Source organism: Penicillium taxi, assembly GCF_028828555.1.
Source record: "Penicillium taxi strain IBT 34144 chromosome Unknown utg000005l_segment0_segment0, whole genome shotgun sequence".
Classification (NCBI taxonomy): domain Eukaryota; kingdom Fungi; phylum Ascomycota; class Eurotiomycetes; order Eurotiales; family Aspergillaceae; genus Penicillium; species Penicillium taxi.
The window spans coordinates 3,980,681-3,991,340 of record NW_026643207.1 but is presented as its reverse complement, the minus strand read 5'-3'; the positions used below and the strand labels follow the sequence as shown (position 1 = coordinate 3,991,340).

General features: G+C 47.6%; 3 protein-coding genes across 3 annotated transcripts; 2 read left to right on the top strand and 1 right to left on the bottom strand.

The window, feature by feature from the left end:
- Positions 1-1,135: 1,135 nt before the first annotated feature.
- Positions 1,136-3,999, top strand: N7495_008782 (magnesium transporter CorA family protein; the record flags this gene model as incomplete). Its single annotated transcript, XM_057211433.1, has 4 exons — positions 1,136-1,608; positions 1,680-3,614; positions 3,670-3,872; positions 3,929-3,999. 4 exons carry the CDS (start codon positions 1,136-1,138, stop codon positions 3,997-3,999), a joined length of 2,682 nt encoding a protein of 893 aa, XP_057060976.1.
- A 1,393-nt stretch (positions 4,000-5,392) lies between these two features.
- N7495_008781 (putative phospholipid metabolism enzyme regulator) lies at positions 5,393-8,119 on the top strand (the record flags this gene model as incomplete). The annotated part of the gene is made up of 1 exon (XM_057211432.1): positions 5,393-8,119. One exon carries the CDS (start codon positions 5,393-5,395, stop codon positions 8,117-8,119), a length of 2,727 nt encoding a protein of 908 aa, XP_057060975.1.
- A 1,429-nt stretch (positions 8,120-9,548) lies between these two features.
- Positions 9,549-10,412, bottom strand: N7495_008780 (thioesterase domain protein; the record flags this gene model as incomplete). Its single annotated transcript, XM_057211431.1, has 1 exon — positions 9,549-10,412. The coding sequence occupies one exon, from the start codon at positions 10,410-10,412 to the stop codon at positions 9,549-9,551; it is 864 nt and encodes a 287-aa protein (XP_057060974.1).
- Between the last annotated feature and the right edge of the window lie 248 nt (positions 10,413-10,660).

Genomic DNA, 10,660 nt, shown 5'->3' with positions numbered 1-10,660 from the left:
AATCTTACACATTTCGCCAGCATCAATGGATCTCTCCATAGCTCGTATGTCCTCTTCCAGGGTACCTAGTAATTACTACCTCCAGTGCACTAGGGCTAGGGTATTATTCCTCTTAACTAAAAAATCCGGCAACCTTAGAGTTGATATTACCTACCAAGTAGAATGGATCCGATACAACCCTCCCGAGGTCCTGATGCCATATATATTTATATATGCAGCGGGTGATTAAAACCAATCAACATTTCAAGGTTATGTTAGAAACCACCTGGGTAGTCAGTAAATTTATGAGCAGTACCTATTAGGCATGTACCTAGGACTTTGGAAAAGTATAACCTGGCCAGGTGGGCAGGTTTTAATTCAGTGGATAGTAATCATATTGGTCTTGAATAGGTAAAACTTATATCAAAAATTTAGGTTATATATACTAAGATCTGTGAATTATGTCATAATAGGGCGGCTGGCCTAATGGCAAGGCGCTTGTTTTCGGCACAAGAGATTGCAGGTTCGATCCCTGCGTCGCTCATTACTTTTTGCAATATTTTTTTTTTCAATTACTTCTCCCCACATCTCTCTCTCTTGAATGAGAAAAATAGCCTCTAATGTGGCTTTTCTTACATGACTTGGGTGATAATCTACGAGTACTTAGTAAATAAATAGGTAAAGCTTTTTATTTGATATCTGACCTCATCGCTCCATCTGAGCCAATGAGCTTTCTCTACCAACCATTGAAGTCACCTGAGCTGAGTACTTGTTGTTAGGCTTAGAAAGCTTTCAACTTCACCTCAATATTTGGAACCGATTCCTTGCTTGTATTTCCTCCTCATCTATTTATTCTCCACTCATTGCGGCTGGACCCTTTAGATCTGTGCGGTGAAAATCGCCTAATGTTCCACATTCTGTCGCCACACGCGTCATTCTAGACGAGTCCCATGTATGTGCTGATCCTTGCTGTCTGGAACATGCAGGCTGTATTTCCATGATTTGAGATCATCGAGAACATCTCTCAGCGCTTATATTGCTCTTTCAAAGTTGCAGGCCAGGCCTCAATTGGTTGACTCTAGCGCATCTTCCAATTCCTCGCTGATAAGATACTCACGATCATGATCATTATTACAGTGATATACAGCAAGTCGTGATGGATCCAACAATCCCGGCCCCTGGCTCTGATAACTCACGTGCGCAGCTATCTTCCCTGCCAGCATCAACCGTCGAAAGAGACCCTTCTCGAAATGATTATCCATTCCCCACTGCCAGCAGATCCGGAAATAGCCCAATTAGAGGCCCGGGAAGAATTGATGCATCGGCCACAACCTCCGGGACCCGCCTAGAGCCCCCGGCGACTGATAGCGTTGCTAGCGGTGCTGGGAAAACCTCAAAGTCAAAGCGCAAGAAGAATCGTCAACGAAAGCGTCAAAACCGACAGGAGTCCTTCCTCACACCCACCACACAAGATTCTCATGACCCACAGGCAATCTCATCGGGGACTGGTGCTGCCAGAGAGTTGATGGAGGGTGATCATCCCACGCCAAAGGAGGTACCGTCGTTTTTCAAATTGGGCAGGAAGTTGAGTGAAAGCAGCCTCGAGAGCGATGCCCTACTGGACCATCGGTATGTCCCTGTCTTAATTTCTGTACCGGCAACAACTTCAGTCTCCTAATTTGGTTTGTTGTAAATCTTAGGGATCAGCCCATGATGCGTCCTCGTCGAGACAGTCGCCCCGCCTCATCGTACCGACCCAGCTCGCTGGTTGCCACTGCCTTTCGATCTAACGATTCTCGTGCTACCAACACCACGGTCTTCAGACGGACCCAACAATACCAAGGAGATAGTGGTGGGTCTGATACTAACGACCGGACGCCATTGATGCGCCATCAGCCTGGACATACACCTGTATTTTCTCATTATGGAACGGAGTCGCGCGACTTGCCGCAGATTCCACGACGGGCATCCGTTCGGACGGTATCATCATCGCAATGCTCGCCAAATCATAGTATCTACTCAGAGCGCGACTATGACGTTAACAACCCGCCTTCGATTCCTGGCACGCCCAAGATCACTCCCGACATGAACTATGACGATGCTATGGTGACGGGGGCCGAGTTTGATTTTACAATGGCACGGTCTATGGAGACTCGCAGGGATTCGTCGAATAGGACGAATGACACCGTGATTCATATGGAGGGAGCACATCACTCCGCCCCTTCGTCAATTCGCTCGGGTCAATATTCTCCGCAGGAGCTACGGCGGCGCCGAACTGTGGCTCTACCGGTGGAAGAAGATGTTTGCTTCCCCGCCATATCAGACATGGGAGATGAAGAACCTCAAGTGGCACGAGATGAGACCAATGAACGGCGACGGCGCAGACATCGGCCATGGCCAGATCTCTCAGTGCTGGAAGAGTGGAGTCGTGAGGAGAAAGAAGATCGCAGTGGAGATCAGCGTGTGAAGCAGATCAGCGAGCCAATGTTCATCGAGGGCCGATTACGCCCTCAATATAAACTCTGGCGCCGCGAGGAGGAGGAAGCACCCTATCGGTTCACTTACTTTAATGAAGAGCTGCAGAGTACGATTCATGCACAGACCATCTCTGAGCTAGTACGGCCAGGAGGTGATTTTAGGGAGCTTTTTATTCCTGACCCACCGGAATTGGAAGATTCATCGGACGAGGAAGACTTTGAAGGCGACAATTCTGTTGCTGAGAGTGGTGCCGCACACTGGAACAACACCCCCGTTAGCGGTATACGAAGACCAGCATCGAACATGGACCTCAAATCGAGTGAGCGCGATCCTGCGCAGGCAGCTATCGATGGAAACAAAGAGCTCCTGCGAAACTTGTCTGTCACTAGCGAGTCCAAGTTAAGCTCCCGCGAAATTTCACCGTCGAAGCCAAACCCTACCGCGAAGCCCAAAAAGTACGGTCCTCGGCCAACGTTTTGGTTGGATGTGCTCTCCCCAACCGATGCAGAGATGCGTACCATCGCTAAGGCATTTGGTATCCACGCTCTGACCGCGGAGGATATCATGATGCAAGAAGCTCGAGAGAAGGTGGAACTTTTCCGCAGCTACTACTTTGTCAACTATCGCACCTTTGAACAAGACGTCAACAGTGAGAATTACCTCGAACCTATTAATATGTATGTGGTCGTTTTTCGGGAGGGAGTGGTTTCATTCCACTTCTCTCAGACTCCCCACTCCGCCAACGTGCGGCGAAGAATCCGTCAACTCATGGATTATCTGATTTTGAGCTCCGACTGGATCTCATATGCATTGATCGACGATATCACTGATGTCTTCGGCCCACTGATTCAAGCTATCGAAGATGAAGTCGACGATATAGATGAATTGATCATGCAGATGCACTCATCAAGTAAAGAAGGCGCTTCAGTCATGGCCTCGTTCTCGCCCGGAGATATGCTACGACGAGTGGGAGAATGCCGCAAGAAAGTCATGGGCCTATACCGGCTACTGAGCAACAAGGCCGATGTGGTCAAGGGGTTTGCCAAGCGCTGTAATGAGCAGTGGGAGGTAGCACCAAAATCCGAGATTGGTCTGTATCTGGGAGATATTCAGGATCACATCATGACTATGACTGGAAATTTGACACATTATGAGACGTGAGTACTGTTCCTTTCATGTTAAATTGAGTCTTTGTTAACTGATTCGGCTTAGGATGCTCTCACGCGCACATTCCAATTACCTGGCGCAGATAAATATTCTGATGAACGAGCGTCAAGAGCAGACTGCGGATGTTTTGGGCAAACTTACCGTTTTGGGTACTATTGTCCTCCCCATGAACATTATATGTGGCATGTGGGGTATGAACGTCAAAGTTCCCGGTCAGGATATTGACAGCCTTAATTGGTTCTGGTCGAGTATGTATTCCCTTGGAACTTCCATTTGATATTTTTCTAACCTCACCATTCTACAGTCACTGCTGGCTTGGTTTTCTTTGCCTTGCTTTCCTTCTTAATCGCCAAGCGAGTGTACAATATTGTGTAGTGTATTTGCATGTACATCCCAACCCGGATCTAGTCCCATACGATACCCACCTTTCTCTCTGTAATTATCTGGTCTTTTGCTATGGTATGATGTGCTTCAAGTGATACAGTAACTATACGGAGCTGACAAATTTATTGGTTTTGTATGTGGCATTTTTGACTTTTCTTTATCTCATTTTTGGATTCAAAAGAGTCGACCCTCTCTTCTTAGAGCTTGGATATACCCCAAATTTGATCCGGACGAGTTTATATAGAATAAATAGCTTCTAGAGAAGTCCATTATTGTGAAAGTACCTATTTATGGAGCTGCTAATTACGGCGTACACTAAATTAAGTAATAATATGGAGTACTGCAATTTAATCGCCCTTTAACTACTTCCGGTAAATTGTTTTGTTATGGCCATTAGTGGTATTGTTATTACTATGTAATTAAAATTATACTTACTGCCAGCCTTGTTTTTTATAATTAAATGGTTTTGTGGATTAAATTACCTGCGTCATGTGTTTCCAAGAACCCCGGATTCTGATACTTGAACTTCCAACTTCTTTGCTTCTTTTCTCAACTTCCCTACTTCTTCCTGACCCTGTTTTATTCCACTCTTCCTTGTTCCACCATATCCAGCACATTCCAAGTCCTACTACATCAGACTACAGGGCTAGACTATCCGTGTGCTCCCAGTGCAAGGCCCACACCTTCTCTATCCTGACGTGGGCCACGATCATTGGCTCTGACGCTTCCACACTTGTCAGCCACTTTTTCTTCCATATCTTTGCAGTATCGGCTTCAAACGCCACACTTGCTCAATTCTCATGTGAGAAATAAAAACAATAAAATAACAAGAAACGTTGAGCCGGATCGGCATATCCGTTTCCCCCCTTAATTCCACCAACCAACGTCTTCCGTCCTTGCGCTATCGTGTTCTAGACGTTCTTGTTTTCTCGTCTTGAATCCGGGAATTAAATTCACCGGCTTTCCATGTCTGCCGTTTGTCACTAAACACACCTCCAATCTTTTCGAAAAAGACAACCCTACCTGACCCCTGCAACCTGCTGCAGCAATCATTTCTGGAATCGTTCTTGGGCCCCAGGACCGCAAACTCGGTAATCAACAATCGAACAGCATGTGGTCATTCACTTGACTGCTTTCTCTCTATCTCTTGTGTAACAGAACCAGTACTTCTGCACAATATCCTTCGCTCACTTCAACTGCAAATCCTCATTCGCTACCGAGCACGCCCTGCCAACAACTCGCTTACTCACCGTCGAGCCTCCTTGTGGGGCGTTGCACCTTGCTTTTCCCGATTTCCTCTTCGGGGACTCGGTTCCTGCCCAACTTTCCTAGGGATTATCCCTGGTAAATCTGACTGGTCTGCGTGTCAGCTCATAGAAGAATCATGGCATCGGAATCTGAGAGGTTGCCTTGCCTTGATGGCTCCTCTGACCGAACCAAAGCTACCCAGGATGCAGAGGTTGCATCAGATACCCTGACTCGTTCGTCCAGTGATGGGGACATGACGGAGATTCCGCGTCCAAGCGTTAAATCTCCCCAGCCCATGTCCCAGATGCCTAAGCTCATCCACAATCTTCAAATATCTTCCATCCCGGCATCTTCTTCCGCCTCCGCCGTCTCCTCCCGCGACTCCTCCCCTCTCCGAAACTCCTCACGCACTAACAATACATCATTAACCGACCGAGTACAATCCCATTCCCACTCGCGTAGAAGCAGCAAGGACCGACTTGGACACGCCAGATCACTTAGCAACGGTCACCTGTCAACTATTCCTATACGATCTTCTACGCCTCCTGCTCAACTCGCAGGGGCCCAACCCAGTACTCCGGATCGTCCAGCAAATGTTCTCAGTCCAGAAAATCCCAATATGCCATCACGGGCAGAGAATCGTCGCGCGGAACCAGAGTCCACTCTACCGAATACCTCGCAGAAGCGATCATTCCCTCAGTATGACGAATATGGAAAGACGGAACGAAGCAGTCCTCGTACTGTCGCGAGGGGTGCCAGTGGGCAAGGCCTCTCTCTGGAGACGGTCCAAGAGATGGCAAGTGATCCATCGACGTCGAGTGAGACCATTCTTCTACCGGCCACACCAGTGACTCCCGACGATTCTCGACTACATACTATTGACGAAGACCCAACACCGCGAGCCTCAAGACATAATACAGAGAGCGGGAGTGACAGTGGGGGAAACAGGAGCTCGGAGATGAGGGAGGAAAGCCGCTCTCGTGCAACTAGTAGTTCAACCAGGCCCCCTGGTATAATGCCACAGCGGTCTTCAACGTCTCTCAGTGCTGGTGCCCGGGGGAAGCCTGCTGATGTCTCGGTCCGCAACATGACGGTAGAAACAGAGACTGTCAGCTCCATACCGCAAGTGTCTTTAGGTGTTGGCGCCGGTGAACGAGGCACTACAGGCCGCGCTGAACCGGGTACTCTACGCATGAAGCGATCCACCGAAACAATCCGGCCTCGCAAAGAAAAGAAAAAGAATCGCCGGCAAAATAATCTCACGGGTCCCGCCTCAAGCAAGGCTGATATCTTTGAGGCTAAAGTCGCGAGTGCGGTGGACGAAGCTGATGTTTCTGACTCCGACGAGACATTTGTCTACGAATCTAATCCTCCCGATCCATTCCCTCCTCGGCAATCACGATACCATTCTCGGACACCTAGTGCCACCTCCATGGCAAGCCAAGTGGATCAGCTGGCTGGTCTGTCTAATCTGGGTGGCCGTTCACGCGGTGGCCTTCGAGATGGTGTTCACAGTGTCACTGGGAAGCGCAGCATGAAATTCACTAACAACACGTACACCAGTAGCTTGGATGGCGAGGCTGCGGAGGCTGACGGGAACCGAAATGGGTCGAGAGGCGATGGGAGTGGTACAATCACCCCGCGGCACCATCACATTGGACGCCATGGGCGTAGCATTTACCCGTCTCTCTTCGACAACGACTCGCCTTTCCCTTCATCTCAGACGCAACAGCCGCTGAAATCACCGCGGCATTTCATTGGCAGTGGATATAGAACCTCGCGCAATAGTAATACGCGTTCTTCGCCCAACTACAGATCCGTCAGCGGCTCCAAGAAGGCGGGTGAGGTATACGATTTTGACGCAGAAGGGGCCGATGATGAGCGCACGCCACTGGTGGGCAATCCACGAGTACCTCGCAGTCGCCATGGGCGTCGCCCGAATAGCGCCAGTCTGCGACAAATGGAATACATGGCGCAACGTGAACGCGGTTGCCTATCGCGATTCGGTTCTTGTTTCATGCTCATTCTGTTGGTGCTCATGGTTACCGGTTTTGTGACATCATTCTTTATTGCCGCAACGAAGACCCTTGTTGATGTCGAAGTTGTTGCTATCGAAAATGTGCTTGCTTCGGAGCAGGAGATCATGCTTGATCTCAAAGTACACGCGGTTAATCCGAATATCTTCCCGGTGACCATCGACGACACCGATATTAATATTTTTGCCAAGAGTCGATACGTTGGCTCGGACAAATTCTGGCGCGAGCATCACGATGTTGAACTAATGGAAACCCCACCGCGAGTGCAAGACAGTCGGCGCAAATGGAAACTTGCACAGTTTGTACGATGTCTTGGGAACGCCGATTGCATAGAGGCGGAGAATAAAAAGCCGAATCAAAAGTCGAACGGCGGCGTCGACCATGGCACTGATCCAATCTCTGACCCAGAGGGTGACTCTCAGACCATGCTGCTCGGTCGTGTATTAGCATTTGACTCCCCACTCTCCTTTGAGGCATCTCCATGGAGCCACAGGCTGTCCACTTCCAAGGGACAAATTCAGTTGCCCCATCCTGGGAATACGACTGACCAACATGGCATTGAACGCTGGGAGCAAGTTCTACAGCATCCGTTTGAGCTGATTGTCCGTGGAGTAATCAAGTATCAACTTCCCTTCAACTCCCGCTACCTTTCCGCCCCTATAAGCTCCAGTATCAAAGTGGTCCCCAATGATGATGATGATGATAGCGACACTGCGCCTCCAAGCAATGAAACCGCCCACGTCTCATTTACCACGAGCACCTCAATTCCCTTCACCGTGGACTCCGAGACAGCGGACTCTGACACCCCTCCCAATGGGAACATTTAAACGACAATTTACGGCCTGAAAACTGGATTCCTTAGCGATAGATTGATGTTCACTACTTACGACAAAACCTCTAGGAGGCTATATATATATATCTTTTCCATCCCTTTCCTATGCTGTTTTTTTTTTTTTTTTTTTTTTTTTTCCTACAGTAACGAGATGCGAAAAGAAGTGAAAAAAATTCACTCTTATCCCGGCTCCCCCTTACCTATCTGATTGCCATTCCCTCGACATACCCTATGTCCATCTGTTTTTGCTTATACCCCATATTCCAATTGTCACTATTATATGATTATTTGCTCTGCTGTAACAGCGTCTGGTATACGCGGCGCAGCCCAGTCTTTGATTTCACTTTCACTCCCAATTCTTTCCCCTCCCTCTGTACAGAAATTCTCTTCCAGATATGACCCCCTGACTCCTGGATGTAGGATTACACTCATGTTCTACCTTATCTTGATAGTGAAGCCCTATGTATTCTTGGAAGTTCGCTGTTTTTTGTCCTGGCTGACCTTGCCGTCTTTCCTTAGCTCTTTGTACTTTATACACACACACCTACAGACTTCTTTTCTACGAATATTCCTGAGTTGATTTTTTACTTACATACAGGTAGAGGCAAAAATAATAGAAAGAGTCCAGATGCGGCAGTTGAAGTTTTCACCGCATTGCTATTCATTCCTATCTACATACAGTCTACTATGATTTGATATAATAAATAATACCGCGAGTCATGAATTTATTTTTCTCTCTGACTGATCAGGCCCAAACTTTGAGCTCGACTTTCCTTTTTTAATGATCTCTAGACCCTCGCACATGTTCCTCCAACAAATACTAACCAGCGCCTGACTACCCATGAGATCAGGGCTATTGTGAGAACTATGGTTAGTCAGATGCTTCACCCTTCTGTAATTGCTAAATTCATCCTGTGAGTTATTCTACTATTCAATAAACTACATTATAGCTGATATTTCATTCTTCAAATCTTGGTTCTCTCCTACTGAGGGCTATAACAGAGAGAGTGAGAATCAACTAAGCTCTTTACGATGGTTAGGGACTAGTATTACAATACTCGTTACTTTTTGTCTTTTATAATAAGAAAAAACGGCGCCAGTGGAGATATTCGCTCCGTATCATCCTAGTCAACCCGTGGATCTAGTTAACTACTTTATATAGCCAGAAATAGCAGAGGTTGGTGCATGGACCAAAAATAGGCCTCGAACCGCTATTATTCCTTGGTAAGCTTGGTATGGATCATCTTGACGTTCGATAGCCGCCATGCTACGAGAACTGAAACGCCAATCTGGATGCCAATATGAACACCAAGTTCACGGCATCGTGAATGATACTCTCGAGTCATGAGCATCAACATCTCAGTACCCTCGGGAGGAAATTCCGCGTTCTTATTATAAAATGACTTCCGAGGTGTTTGTCCTGGCTAGTCTAGCAATACAGATAATTCATTTTGCAGCATGGAACCTTCCATCAAAAGATGAACTACCTTATTCGCAGTTTCTCGGGCACCTCTCTCGCTGATAAAGAAAAAGTGGTTCCCTGTGATGGGTACCGATAGCCTTTCTGGTGCCGAATGTACAAGGTCCATCAATTGAGGCCATTTACCCTTACTCTCTACATTCAAAAGTGCCCGCTTTCCGATTAGGTTCTGTAGCTTTAGCGTCAATATAAAGCCCCATGTTGCACGATCGGTGAGGGCATGACGAGCGTCAAGGATATCTGTCGGGTAGATGGCAGATATCAGTGGTAGGTTTGCCACATCAAAAACACGGGAGTCCTCTTCATGAGTAACTTCATCTATTACGAAAGCATTTTGTCCGTTGTACTTGAGTCTTAAGCCGGGCAGATTGATAGGCGTGCCTCCGGTGTACTCTCGGATGTATATTTCTCGAGGTATAGTGCTAAAGCCATTAACCTCATCCACTTCTTGCAACTGCTTACAGAAGCCTTGTATATGATTTGATGGATGGAGGTAGCCTGTGGTGGTAGACAACGGCCCTGATTGTTGAGTGATGGAAATTCCTGGTGTGGCCGCAAAGCTGATAAACTGTCGAACGTCCAAACCAAGTTCCTTGGCTGAAGAAGTGAACGGCACAACCATTCTCCCACCCATGCTCCAGGCGATAAGAACTACCGCTCGACTAGCCAGCGAGTATTGGTCTATGATCTTTTTTGTGATGATCGCAGCTTGTTGGCCCCAATCGGAGACTCGGTATTTCACCGAAGATGGCATTATCGGAGGGTCAGTTTCAACCGGATAGGATATAGACAGAACCCCAAAGCCCATTTTGCCGAGCCAATAGGCCAGAAAGTCGCTTGGTTTGTGTTCATGATGACCCCCGTAGAATATGCGTGCCAGGTGCATTGCACCTGGGATGCACACAATCAATGGCTTGGGCTCCTTACTTGAATCTAGGATAAGCACGGGCTGATAATGGTATAGTACCGGAAACCCTGAAATTGTTTCCAGCACCTCCAAAGGGTACAGGAAAAGGTTTGATATCTGTGTCTGTAACGACATGTTGATTTGAAAGT